This window comes from Rhamphochromis sp. 'chilingali' (assembly GCF_963969265.1).
Source record: "Rhamphochromis sp. 'chilingali' genome assembly, chromosome: 17".
NCBI classification, from domain to species: domain Eukaryota; kingdom Metazoa; phylum Chordata; class Actinopteri; order Cichliformes; family Cichlidae; genus Rhamphochromis; species Rhamphochromis sp. 'chilingali'.
Window position 1 is genome coordinate 34,321,170 of NC_137944.1, and position 14,762 is coordinate 34,335,931.

At 40.4% G+C, this 14,762-nt stretch overlaps 1 protein-coding gene across 2 annotated transcripts; it reads right to left on the reverse strand.

Moving 5' to 3' along the window:
• Nucleotides 1-935: 935 nt before the first annotated feature.
• LOC308384718 (C-type lectin domain family 12 member B-like) lies at nucleotides 936-12,419 on the reverse strand (the record flags this gene model as incomplete). 2 transcript variants are annotated; one of them, XM_080863308.1, is made up of 7 exons in its annotated part: nucleotides 936-1,690; nucleotides 2,151-2,290; nucleotides 2,546-2,650; nucleotides 2,730-2,840; nucleotides 7,873-7,983; nucleotides 8,999-9,143; nucleotides 12,391-12,419. In XM_080863308.1, the coding sequence occupies 6 exons, from the start codon at nucleotides 9,141-9,143 to the stop codon at nucleotides 1,580-1,582; spliced, it is 723 nt and encodes a 240-aa protein (XP_080719434.1). In that variant the 3' UTR covers nucleotides 936-1,579. The 2 variants fall into 2 exon arrangements, with proteins under 2 accessions (XP_080719434.1, XP_080719433.1); XM_080863307.1 differs by lacking the exons at nucleotides 7,873-7,983; nucleotides 8,999-9,143; nucleotides 12,391-12,419 and adding exons at nucleotides 4,323-4,439; nucleotides 4,817-4,973.
• Nucleotides 12,420-14,762: the final 2,343 nt, after the last annotated feature.

The following is a 14,762-nucleotide window of genomic DNA, read 5'->3' on the forward strand; positions in this document are numbered from 1 at the left end:
TTATGTTAAATCTACACTGACCTGTACCCCGTGCTGTGACCTACACGGCAGCCTGTGACCAGAGATGTAGCAACACGTTGCACAACGATGTTAAAATGCACAAAACATCTTCAGTTTAGAGCTGACACGTTTGGGACGTTGCAGACGATTACAGATTTTGTTCATGTGCATTTTGTCTAAAGAGTGAAACATTTCAAATCTGACACGACATCAAAATATTTATGCAAACAAATCAATCTTGTTGCTGAACTTTGAATTAATCTTTGACAGAGGTCACTGGTGGTGATTAGACTCTTATCTTCCAATATTTATTATATTGGGAAATATAATGAATATTGTAAAAATAATGAAAAAGCATTAAACTAAAATTTAATGGGTAAAAAATCATGAAAATATTTGAAGTTGAAAAACCTGAAAAACACCCAGAACTGTAGTTTTAGGACCAACAGGCTGATGAATGAACCAAGTAAAGCAAAGTAAAGACAAGCTGCACTTTGACTTTTATTAGAACAATTTGCTGGAACTACAGAGTAATGAAGTACTTCAAGGTTTTGTGTGGATGACTTCCAACCTTACTGTACAGCACAGAGCACAGAGGGACAATATATGTAATCAATATATGATGCAGAATGAACAAGTAAAGACTGTAAGCTGAGTCTGAGGCTCATGCAGGACATTTCATAGTGAGGTGTCTTTGGTTGGATTATTCAAACATTTACATCAAAGCACCAAACTCATTTCTCACAGATGAAGGTCATTGAATAAGAATAATATGACCGTCTCCATTTCCCATCATCGTCACAGCAGACTCCACGGTATCCAGAATAAGGATCTGACCATCCTGTTCCCCAGAACCTGTCAGAGAGATCAAATCTGATATGAAACTGGACTAAACTCATAACTATTGTCACATTCATATAAATATGCGTCTCTTTTGGAATATTTCCAATATTTGCTGTATTTCTTTCCCAGGTTTCTCGCCCACTTTCCCTCCTTTAGACTTTTCTCTGAGAATCATCATGCACACTAAAACAGCTTTCAAGCTTTGATGAATATGAAATCTTCCTGCTGTAAAAATGGAGAATAAAAAGAAGTCAGAGCTGACTTTCTGCTGTTTGAAACTGTTTTGTCAGCTGTTTACAGACATCACTTTGAAATGTGTGTCTATCAGGTCATATTTACTGAAGCTTCTTCCTTCATATGTTCTGAAGTTTTACAAACACCAAAGAAGAAGAGACAGGAATTCTCTGAAACACTTTTTGTTCTGTGAGAAAAGAAACATTACAGCACAAAAACATGAAGACAAATTGAACAAAGTGAAATGTGTCGGTCGCTGCTTTGAACATGTTTCAATCCTGATTCCTTCAAACTGACTTGTTGTAACTGAACGTCATCACAGACTGCAGATGAAGAGAGTTCAAGCACAGCTGTTCATTCAAAGGAGGATTTCTGCTTTTCTTTACATTCAGTTTGTGGGGCTGTTGGAAAATAGCTCAACTCATGTATTGCTGATCTATCTTCCAAAACATCAGTGTTTCACTTCTAAATAATAACTCTGGAATAGAAACAAACTAATGTCTCACGTTTCTGTCAGCGCTGATCCGTCCACCCATTCCCATTCATATCCTCCTGATGTCTGGTTGGATCTCAGACCAATCCAAGAGTATCCTCTGAAATTACTGACAAATTCCTGTTTGAGAAGAGACACAAATATTGTCTCCAGTTATGATTCAGCACTTCTGTTGTAGTGACATCATCTTGTGAACATGTCTGAAGGAAGAATAACTGTGATGAAACTTTTCTTCCATTGTGCAGAAATCAGAAAGAGCCAAAGAATCAATGAATATCAGCTCCTCCTGTAGCTCAGTCAGTGTTGCAGTGGAATCAGTGTTAACAAATCATTTGATTCAGTTGGATTGAATCAGAAAAATAATCTGGATTATGAGGATTTCTCTCATTTTATAACATTTCTGTGTAAATTAAATGTTTGTCAAATGTGTAAAAACTTTACAACAAAAAAGGAGAATCCAAGAAATCCATCAGAGTGGAGACAGGAAGCAGGTCACAGACTGACAGCAGGTCAAAGACACAAGTAACAGATGACTGTCAGCTCCATCAAAGATCACACAGACATGAACAAACACACCCACCTGTTCCTCTCTGCTGTTTATCATCACCAGATCAGCTCCTTTATCCTGACAGGCTCTCCTGCTGTCAGACCAAGTTTTCCACTCAGTGGATTTAAAGTAACAGCTGCTTCCAAATCTCATCCATCGATCAGGACACTTCTCTTAAAGTCAAACACATGTTTTAAAGTCAGACTTTGTGTCCTGTTGTATCACATGAATCTTTGGTTCCTGTCATTTTCCCTGTAAATGCTTCATTTAAACTCAGGTTTTCTCTCTTATTCATAATGAACTGAAACTTACATTTATACAGAGAAACTGTTACACAGCATCAAACATTTAGGATTCAAAACAAAGACACAATCAGGTTATCACTGTGTAACACTGATGTTTTCTATCAGTTATTCAAACTTTATTACCTTCTATCTTCTCCTTCAGCTTCTTCACTTCTTCCTGTAACTGACTGTGGTTTTTACTCAGTTCATCATAACGGCTCTGTAACTGAGTCCGGCTGGTTTTTGTGTCTTTAGAGAAAAAAGATTCAAATTAAGTTAAAATGTTCTACAAATATATCTGTGATATAAGAACTTGGTGTTTGCTTACCTTGAAGTTCATCCTGGAGCTCAGTGTGATTCTTTTTGGTGTCATTGTAAACGTGGTTCAGTTTGTCACATTTAGCATGAAGTCTTTTGTTTTCACTCTTGTTCAAAGCATCTGAAATATTTCAGTGAAAGCAAAATAAAATAAAATAAAATGAGTGAAACGTTGAACAGAAATAATCTTCTTCCTCTGCTTTGTCAAATATATCAATAAGAGTCAGAAACTTGCAGCCATTGCTCTTTAACATGTCCTGTGGGTGGAGGTGTTAGAACTACAGGAAATCTGATGAGCTAAATACGTATCAACTGTGAACAAAAACCACTGACAAGATTCAGAATAATTGTGCTTCAGTGTGGAGGAAGAAGGTGAAGAGTCAAACAGCATTTCTACACCTGTAGTCAGAGATGTTATCTATATGCTTTGAAAGAATAGATTCTGACTCATGTGACATGTGCCTGTTCTCACTGAAAATATGTCTTTTTACATTCAGTCAAAGCTGCTCTGAGGCTTCAACACTTCCTCTTTCTGCTTATTTATAATTAATAAATGTTTCTTCCTGCAGCTTCCAGGAACTTCCTGCTTTCAGACGTCCTTTTGCAGGCGTCTCTGTTCTCACATCATAGATTTGTGATGTTTCTGCTGATCCAGCATTAAGTCTGTCACAGCTCCACCAGGAGCTAAAGGTCAGCTGAAGATCATCAACTGATTTAAAACATAGAATCAAACCACCTTAAAATCCAAACATCAGCAGCTGCTGGAAGTTTTCTCTGTGTTGTTGTTTTTGTTATTGTGGAGTCTTTACCTGATAATATAAAGAACCTCGAGGCAACTGTTGTTGTGATTTGATGTAATAAAAAAAGATTAATTGATGTATCCCAGCAGATGAATGGAGCTAACATTAGCTTGTTAGCTACCTGCTTAATACAGCAAGTGAACTAACTAGTCGCACAATGACAGACGGCCACTGTCTAACATAGTGTGGCTGCACCTGCATCAGTCTGCAGCAGATGCTGCTGCCTGTCTGCTTTGTTGATGTAATCACAGAATCAGCGTGTTGAGTGAAGAGTTTGAAGGAACAACAAGAACATTCACTCCACAACACACACAAGATATGAGCCAGGAATCATGCACACAGACACACACCTGCTAATCAGTGCTAAGTAACAGACTCATGAAATACTAGAAGCTCAGTCAGCAAAACCAACGTGTTGGTCAGGCTGTACCACACAGCAGCTCATATTATTGATCAGAGAATTCCATTTAAAATGCCACCGTGCAGTTTTTATGAAGAGGAAACTATCCTTAGAGACCAAAACTCATTTGGTCCTGAATGGAAACATGTTTTTACTGCAGCAAAGGTGCTCATTTTAACATGGGAGTCTGTGGGGACTGACTCGCTTTCAGCATCAGCCTCCAGTGGTCATTAAAGGAACTGCAGTGTTTGCTGCTTCTGTGTTGGCTTCATGTACTTCCTGTATTTGCTGTGGCAGAAGGAGACGTTCTGGTTGTGAAGCTGCATGTTTGTTGGCTGCTGGGATTCAGTATCAGTCATACATTCATTTGCAGGAGAAGTTCAGAGGTTGTATCTTATCTTACAGCATATGGACAGGATGATGATCCCAGCTAACATCAGGAGGCACAGCACTCTTAGACCCAGTGTAGCACATCTGAAAGAGCCCTTCAGGACTGAAGGAGGATTCAGAGTCTGTGGTCCTGTTAGAAAGCAGTGTGGATGTTGGTCTGTGCTTATTTCCTGTCAGTCTGTGATTAACACATAGTGGTCACTACAGGCTGTCTTGTATTTGTGTCAGTGTTGATGGTCTACTTACACATAAACCACTACATTGGACACTGATGCGTCACTCCATACCAAACACTTAATTTCAAATGTATGTTGTCCACCTAAGTGGACATGTAAAAAACTCTTTGAAAAGTAATTCATGCACGAAAGGCTTAATAGACCTGCGGTTGAGGTTGTATCAGCTTAGCCAAAAACAAAAGAAATATAACATCTGCACTGTGACTAAAGTGTGTAAATAAATTTCCTGTTCACAGAGCTCTACAAATTCTTGTTTTTATAATTGACTTACCTCCTTCCTCCGATTGAAAATGATCATAACTATCTCTGATCTCATCTGTACTCTCGTAGATATCCACCTCCCTCTGCTCCCACTCTGCTCCGTCCTCCTTTCTGCTGTATCTCACCTTCTTTAATAGATCTGGTTTGGCATAAATATCTGAGGACATGTTGAGAGGACTGAGACGCTGAGCAGGAGTTTAAGCTGTACTCTAACAGTTCTGCAGTACTGACCCTGGTAGATATCAAGCTGTTCTGTACTGATGCTGCTCTCAGTGTTTCTTGTCCAGCCTTCTGTCTGCTTTCAGACAGGAAGAAGCTTTGAGGAAGTGGCAGCATGCAAAGAACCACAGACCCAAACTTTCATTTAATTAATGTGAATAAAAACCTCCAGTGTGGTGGAACACACAAATAGAACATTTCATTGTATTTATATTTGCAAAGCCACTCAGAAAAGTGTGAAAACATTTTGCATGAAACAAAAATAAATAAATTTTTCTTTGTTCAACTAAAGGTGAGCTCATGGTGAGACAAACCACAACCACATTCACACCTCATGCTCACAGTGTGCACAAAGCAGGAAATGTCTCTTTGTCAGCAACACCTTTTTCTTTTGCCTGATAGAAAAACATGTTAAGTTTTAACACTTGCTCTTGACAAAGGTGGTCGCACTTTTCTCCTCCCCTCCTCCTCCTCTCCCTTAGCTTCCCTGCTTAGCCTCTTATGTCCTTCTCTAGTCTCGTGTTTTTTGTATTACTTTCCCTGGAACATTCTCTCACAGTCTGTTCTCTAAAACGTAAAAGAGGAATTATGGATTTGATCAACTGGTCCCTGAATGCAATTGACACCCTTTTCTCAACGTGAAGTATGGGCTCGGGTGAGCCTGAGTGCTGAAGATATCGACCTATTCGGAACCATGATAACAGGGTCCTTGCTGATCGGAGCTGGCTTGGCCCTGACTTATCGAAGAATTAAGAAAGCGGAACCGGCTGTTCAAACCCCCACAAGGCTGCCCGCTGGGATTGAAATGATGGGACGAGGCGTGAGTTTCTCAAAATGGGCTCATTGAGTGCAGCACGGATAAGATCTTGGAGAAGCTTACGGCTGCCGTGAATACTCAGAATAAGACCTCTGAGTGCAAACTAGATTACATCTTGGAGGGGCTCGCTCGGAATAACACCGAAAGAAGAAGAAGAAGTGAAAACCTGAACAGAATCTTAATAAAATGCTCCTCCTCATCCTCACTTCATCCCTCATCTCCTGAGCTGAAGTCAGGAGTCTAACACATGAAACGTGCATAGACATACTTATTTTTTCTTGATATTGTAACAATTACTTATTGTCAGCAGATTAGACATGCAACCCGCTCATCGCAAAGGAACAAGAGAAGGACAGCAAACATAACAACAGCATGGTATAAGCTATTATTATACCAGCAGATGTTAGGCTCAAGTGTTCTAAAAATCACACTTACACTTTGGTAAATAGTTTGATTTCATTCTCACATAATAGGAGGCTTTATTCACTCAACGTTAAAGCCCAACAAAGTTACTGCCACTTCAAAGAAAGCTTGATTAACAATAGTGAACAGCAGCTAACAAAGGCTAAAAGCAGCTAACAGAGGCTAACCACAGCTAAGAACAGCAAACAGAGGCTAACCACGGCTAACCGCAGCTAACAAAGGCCAACCAAAGCTAACAGCAGCTAACGGAGGCTAACCATGGTTAACAGTGGCAAAAACACAGCACTATACACTAAAGTAAAGTAAATATACACTAGTATATGTGTCTATTTGCTCCCCTTACCTCAGTCTCAAAGTATATATATATATTTATTCTTATTATTATTCTTATTCTTCCTAGATTTATTGTTTTCTCTTGCACTGTATGGAACTGGAGCCTCGTTGTCTCGTCTCTCTTTAAACTGAACTTTATATAGCAGAGATATTAAAGTTTACTTTGACTTCAACTACCAACATTTCAACCTATCTTCAAACCTCAGTATGGCTGAGCTTCCCTGACTCCTTTCACAAAGTTTTATGACACTTTCCAGAGTAAATAAAGATTGATGTTTATCACTCATTGACAGCTGAGGAAAACAGTGGAGTGTCAGCCTTCCAAAGATAGGAAAAACTGTGGGCAGATCCGGTCCAACCACTGGTAGAAGCATGCAGGCTGCCTGCCACTGTTATGGGGTCCAATCTAAATGTTATGTTTTTGTCTCACTATAACATGTTTGTCATATAGCAGCCACTTCAGCTATAACTATGCACTTGAACTGGGTGGGTAAAAAAAAGATCCCAATGCAAATATGCTAAAAGCAGAAATGGTAAAATATCTTGTTACCTTCAGTTTCCTGTCACGTTTGTTAATATAATCAAAGAACTATGAGTGGTCTGAAGCAACCATCGAACATTTACTCAACAACAGAGAGCCATGCTGTCAAAAGCCTGTAATAAAAACATGTCATGGTTTGGGTCATTGTGACCCAGTGTTTTTGAGTTCTTGTGTTTTGGTGTCATTTTTGTATTATGGTTTATGTTTTAGGTTCATTAGCAGTCTTTATGTTTGCCCTTGTGTGTATTTATGGCTGCATCTCCCTCTGTCCTGCGTTGCAGTCTCCCTCATACCCAGCTGTGTGTTCTGTTCATAGTCTAGTTTCTAAGTCTCTGTCTTTAAGAGATTCCTGCAGTTTAACTAATTGGTGTGTGTTATCTGGCTTCATGGACAGATAGAATTGGGTGTCATCTGCATAGCAGTGAAACTGTATGCTATGTCTTCTCACGATCCTGCCTAAGGGTAGAGAATTCTAACAATTAGTATAACTTGGAGGTGTTGATTCATTGAAACTAATATAATCATCCTGCTGTAAACATGTTTCTGTAAGCCAGAGTAAGACAGTTTTGATGATCATTATTAATTCATGTACTCACAGAGATTTGGAAGAGAGACACCTAATGTTTAATAATCCACATTCTTCATTTGTTTTTTGTTGGTTTGGGTGCAGACACAGTCTCTAAGTACATGGGGTTTTGGAGAGATAACACAACATGGTAATAAAATTTCTCACAGCGTGTCGTGATTGCAGCCAGAATCAGCAGATACAGCACTCCCAGGTTCACTTCAAAACCTCTGAAACTGCTTCGTTTCCCAGCTGGAAGCTTCTTCTGAGTGTCAACACCTAAAGGGAAAAAACCCAACTTTTTTATATAATAATATTACTGATTTCTTTTTAATTGAGATTTTTAATACTGGTGCATGCCTTAATTAAATGGATCTGCCTTGTAGTAATAATGACATTTCCAACAAGTTGATCTTGTATATTTGAGAATTACAGGAAATCAGGTAAAATGTTCTACTGGAGGAAAACATGGTTGATATAATTTGGTGCAAAATCATATCTTTAGTTTATTCCCACATGTATTGATTCTTCAACAGTGTCTGACAAACCTCTTTTAAAGCAAAGGACAATATTAATAATGATAATTATGAATAATCTTCATAATTTGCTCACAGGAAGACTTATTTTGAGATGTTAGGTCCCAGCCAAGCAGGCATAGAGACCACTTAATGATGGCCAGTTTAACTCATTGGTGTGTGGCTTGATAGACAGATGAAGGTGGGTATCATCTGCACAGCAGTGGTAATGTCTGCTATGCCTTGTGATGATACTGCCTAACAGAAGCATGTATAATGTAAACAAAACTGGTCCTAACACTGAACCCTGTGGAACTCCATAATTCACTTTTGTGTATGAAGATTCTTCTTTAACATTTACCTTCAAAGTAAAAGTTGAACCTTTTGTACAAACTGGCTTTAGCAACTTTAACCCTGAAGGTAAATGTTCTCTGTTTCTAGTTTGCATCGCACTCGATGCAACACACTTGATCACTTCCACACAAACGTTGCAAGACCAATCTACCAGCAATAGTGTACGAAGGCCACCAATGGGTTACTAACTTGTGTCTAGGCCTGTGTCACTGAAGCCTAAAAAAAACCTAATATTATAATTGGCTCTGAAAAATGTACATCAACTTGTTTTCTGAGGTTATTTGTGCTCCACACAGTTTCTAGCAAGTTTGTTTTTAAACTTCTGTTGCACCACCGAAGAGCTCCTGCTGGATAAGCCATTAGAGTCATGCAGCACTTCCCTCCTTCATTGTAAACTTTTGAAATGTTTGTTGCTTCCTACTTACCAGCTTCTTGTATCCCAACATCAGGATGCTGCTCTCCATCGTCTATCATCTGCACCTCGCTGTACTCTCTCTGTCGTCCATCACTGTGGGTCCTTCTGCTGTATTTCACTCGAAAATCTGCTGCAGCTTGAATTTCTGCGGACATCTTGGTGGGTGAGAGTGTTTGACGAGGCTTCAGTGTCTGTCTGGTTTGTTTCTGAGTCGGGCAGCTTTTAATAGACATCAAACAGGAAGTAGCAGCAGACCAAACCACCAACAGAGGGGCCAACTTCATTTCTGCTTTGCATTGTGGTTAGCAAACTTTTTACTGAGAGTTTGTTTAAAATAAAAAAAGAAGCTAAAAAGTTCTTTATAAATATAACTGGCTGTTATACGACAGAAATAGAAACTAAGTCAGCAGCAATAATCGGCACATAATGCCTTTTTCATGAGTCTTCCTGGTTTCATGACTCTGTACACATCATAAGTACATAGAAGCACATGAGTGTCACAGGAAATATGAGGTCGGGCCCTGTGTCACTGGTGTGTTTCTCTCAGCACAGACTGGCCACCACAGCCTCTTCAGGTCACACACTTTATTTTCCAGCACACACATGAAATGTTTCTGACTGAGCTGCTCTGCTGTTGAGCCCGACTGAGGGAAATGTGTTTTATAGGATTTAGTTCCAGCTTCTCCCAACCGGCCACAGTGAGCTTGTCCACTTACTGCGTGTGTCTTCAGGTCTTAGACACCACCAAAATAGAGATGCAGTCACTCTGTTTTTCAACTGAAGCTTGTCGTGTTCAAAATGTCAGAAGGAATTTCAGGAGAAAATATCTGTCTATTAAAAAGATTTCATTTGCTTTGGTATTTGAAATTCCAATTTTACAGCACTGGACTGTGATGTGATGCCATAGTCAGCCTCACACCAAAGATGACCCTCAGAGCGGGCGGTACAGTTTTATACTACAAGAGGAACATGTATTATTATGACTATGTTCTTCCAGAAGCGGCGTGGCAGTCTGCCACAACTCCTCATTCACTCCACGTCTGCTGCTCCCTCGACCTCCTATCTGCTTCTTTTCCTGGAATCAGAGACACAAGGACACAAAAACACACCCTGCGTAGCCTTGGTTATCTAATGTTGTTATTTATTGTTCTTCTACTGATTCTAAGGTCTGGTTCAGGATACCTAGTTTGGACTCTCTGACCCAGTGTCACAGCTGGTGCAGCTATCGTGTGGTGGCGTGAATGGGGATCCAAGTTGCAGACAGTGGTGGAGATGCGAGTGAGGTTTATTTACAGTGCTCAGTAACAAAAGTGAGGGCGGAACTGAACAAAACCCTAAACTGGGGAGAACTAAAAATAACAAAACACAAAACTGTAACTCACAAGGTCACAATCAGGGAAACACATAAGGAGGTGAGCTGGGAACAAAGAGCAGGCTGTGGAGCAGAAAGCTGCAGAACAACAGAGTAACACAGACGAACCGATGAGGAACACAGGCAGGCACACACTATATATACAAACACAAGGTAATCAGGTAATGACACACAGGAGGGGAGCACAGCTGAACCTAATTCACAAGACGACAGGAAGACACAAGCTGACACAGTGATAACAGACTTACTTAGACTTAGTTCCTCCTACGCCGGGCGGCGCATCGGGCAGCTAGTGATCTCCATCGATGTCGGTCAGCAGCGACTGCTTCAGCTTCGTCCCAGGCAATGTCGACAGTTCTCAGATCGTCCATAAATGTTCGACGCCATGTGGTCTTTGGTCGGCCTTGCTTTCGCTTGCCAGTGCGTGGATGCCATGCCATGGCAATCTTAGCTGGGCGATGAGGGGGTAGGCGTAAAATATGTCCTGCAAAGCGGAAGCGCCTTTCTGCAACAACATCGGCTAATGGGCGGGTGCCTGCTCTTCGTAGGACCTCCTCATTTGTTATTCGGTCCCGGTAGGAAATTCTCAGGATTCGCCGCAGGCCACGTTGTTGAAGCACATTCAGGTGTTGAATAATTGCACTTGTTGAGCGCCAGGTTTCACTAGCGTAAAGTGCAGTAGCAAAGACGATAGAGTTCAGTAGTCTGATCTTGACCCTAACATTCAGGGAGGTCGAGTTCCAAATAGGTTGGAGACGTCGCAGGACACCAACTGCCTTCCCTACTCTGGCGTCGACATCCCGATCAGAGACCCCGTCATTCGAGATGATGCTGCCAAGATATGTAAAATTCTCCACCTCTTCAGCACGTTGTTGGTTGATCATAACAGGAATGCGGGCACGTGCATAGCCAACTCGGAGTACCTTGGTTTTTTTGGCGCTGATTCTTAATCCAACTTTCGTTGCCTCCCTCTGCAGGGCCGTGGTCAACTTTTGGAGGTCTTCCTGAGTCGAGCCCAGCAGGGCGATGTCATCTGCGAAGTCCAAGTCAGTGAGATTACGCGCTTCGTTCCATGGGCACACCGATGCCATCTTGGTCAACTGATCGTCGCATGATGAAGTCAATTACCAACAGGAAGAGACCAACGATGGGTCAAACACTTCCGCGATACTCTGAACCAACCTGAGCCACCCCAACGGTTCGAGGCCAAAGACCTGGCACCTTCCATGGATCTTCTTCCTGTCGATATCGGACAAATCAGCATCACTGAAGTCAAGACAGCGATCCGACTCCTCAAGAGTGGAAAGGCCGCAGGCCTGGACGAAATCCTCGCCGAAATGCTGAAGCATGGCGGACCCCATCTTGAAGCCGCCCTTACAAGACTCCTAAACGCCTGCTGGTCAACATCACAGTGATAACAGACACAGACCTTCAAAGTAAAACAGGAAATTCACAAAGACAAGCTCAGGGACACGAACAGAGCACAGGAGGGAGAACACTAAAGCACTAACCACACGAACCAAACCCTAAGAACTAATACAAAATAAGAATGAACACAACACATAAGATGACACCAAAATGAACACAAAACGCTGGGTCAACGACCAGGACCATGACACCCAGAGACTTACAGAAAACCATTTTCATGTGTATGTAAGCGTTGCTGCAAAGTCCCCGTGCACTCTATGTCTCTAAGCTTTCGACCTTCGAAAGACAGAGTGCCAACTCATATGAGCACATTTGCATTGTGTATAATAAAATAATTAAAACAGCTGCATTCAATTTTCAACCCTAATAAACTAACTCCAGATTTCCCTCAGTAATCCTGATTCATGTTGTCACAGTTCACCTGGTGAAGAGCACATTCCCAAAGGATTCTTTTTTCCCAGAGCATTTTAGCATGACACTCTTTGATTACCTCTCCATCACAGATATTTGTTTTTATCACAAAGCTGCTCTTGACAGTCCTGATAGATTTGAAACCATATTGGAAAAGATTTGTGAGAGCTGTTGTAAAAACTTTATCCCACCTTAATAGATCCATCACTAATGCACTGAACTCTTTAGTAAGAATTGGGAGCTCCCCCCCAAAACTGTGTCCTGTTTTCCAATCAGCTGTTTGTGTATAAAGTGCTGTCTCTTTGAGACATCTGTTATGTTCCCTGTATGTCCCTCTGTGAGCTCCAGCTCGCTCTTGTTCATTATATATCTGGATGTTAAAGACTTCTTTTTATTCTGAGTCCTGCGTTCGAGTCCTTCCCTCTCTGCCCCCTCTCATGTATTATTTCCCATCCACTAGTCTGAAAATAATAATGCTGCTCTATGTTCACTGCATCTCAGCACCTGTTTGTATCACTTCTGCTGATGCTGCAGACCGCTGTGTCTATTTTATATTTGAATTGGCCTTTTATATTTTCTTCTACTGTTTCTATTTTGTCTTATTTCTGTTTAAGAAAGACATGGTACAGAGAGGGTGGAGCTGCCTGCAGCTGTCTGTGGTGCTGAAGCTTTCAAACATTTCATACCAACACTGACTACAACTGTGACCACAGGGGGGCAGCATAGAGCCAGAGAGTGTTAGTGTAGCTGTTCAGCCCTATAGTAAGAAACAAGAAGACTGATGAAGGAAAAGCTTCTTCCACTGGTGTAACACACAGGTTTGTATGAAGTCACACTAACTAACCAGCAGTAACCCACATTTGATCAAAGCAGGGGCAGAACTTTAATAACAGGTTATAATGTGTCATCACAGTTGTTGTCAATCCAAACACACTTTCTGACTTTTGCTGTTTATTGTAAAAGAACAACACACTTGTGGTCTGACCTAATGCTGTAGTGCAACAACAACTATACAAATGTGAGCTCAGTGCAGACTATGCTGACTCACTGCAGCCTCTTGTGGTACAAAGTGGTATTACATGAGCGTACAGGCTGACATTAGCTGGATGCTAACTTCAGTTCATATTTAGATGTGTTGAACGTGACGTCAGAGATGTTTTCTTTATATTCTGTTGATGTTTTGAAATATTTCAAAGTGTCTCCAAGTTAAATGTTGAACCTTTAATATAGCGACACTTAGAGCTCTGAAGCCGTTTTCTCTCTTTTACTATTTAAACAATAAGTTACTGAGTAAGTTAATTTATCTGTAATTAAAGTCATCAACACTTAAAGCTTTATGTGAAATATTTGTTTTTCAAATCAAAATACAACTTCCATATAAAATGCAAAACTAAATATATATGACTCACATAACACAATTAACATTTAATGTCTTTCTGTCACTTTCACATACACAGAGGTTTAAAAATGTCCTTCTGATGTTCCAGCTGATCAGAACATTTAAAATTCTTATTAATCAAACATATTTTTTGCTGAACTTTTAGAAACAAGACATTTACTGTAGTTTTAGGACCAACAGGCTGATGAATAAACCAAGTAAAGCAAAGTAAAGACAAGCTGCACTTTGACTTTTATTAGAACAATTTGCTGGAACTACAGAGTAATGAAGTACTTCAAGGTTTTGTGTGGATGACTTCCAACCTTACTGTACAGCACAGAGCACAGAGGGACAATATATGTAATCAATATATGATGCAGAATGAACAAGTAAAGACTGTAAGCTGAGTCTGAGGCTCATGCAGGACATTTCATAGTGAGGTGTCTTTGGTTGGATTATTCAAACATTTACATCAAAGCACCAAACTCATTTCTCACAGATGAAGGTCATTGAATTAGAATAATATAACTGTGTCCATCTCCCATCACGGTCACAGCAGACTCCACGGTATCCAGAATAAAAATCTGACCATCCTTCTGCCCAGAACCTGTCAGAGAGATCAAATCTGATATGAAACTGGACTAAACTCATAACTATTGTCACATTCATATAAATATGCGTCTCTTTTGGAATATTTCCAATATTTGCTGTATTTCTTTCCCAGGTTTCTCGCCCACTTTCCCTCCTTTAGACTTTTCTCTGAGAATCATCATGCACACTAAAACAGCTTTCAAGCTTTGATGAATATGAAATCTTCCTGCTGTAAAAATGGAGAATAAAAAGAAGTCAGAGCTGACTTTCTGCTGTTTGAAACTGTTTTGTCAGCTGTTTACAGACATCACTTTGAAATGTGTGTCTATCAGGTCATATTTACTGAAGCTTCTTCCTTCATATGTTCTGAAGTTTTACAAACACCAAAGAAGAAGAGACAGGAATTCTCTGAAACACTTTTTGTTCTGTGAGAAAAGAAACATTACAGCACAAAAACATGAAGACAAATTGAACAAAGTGAAATGTGTCGGTCGCTGCTTTGAACATGTTTCAATCCTGATTCCTTCAAACTGACTTGTTGTAACTGAACGTCATCACAGACTGCAGATGAAGAGAGTTCAAGCACAGCTGTTC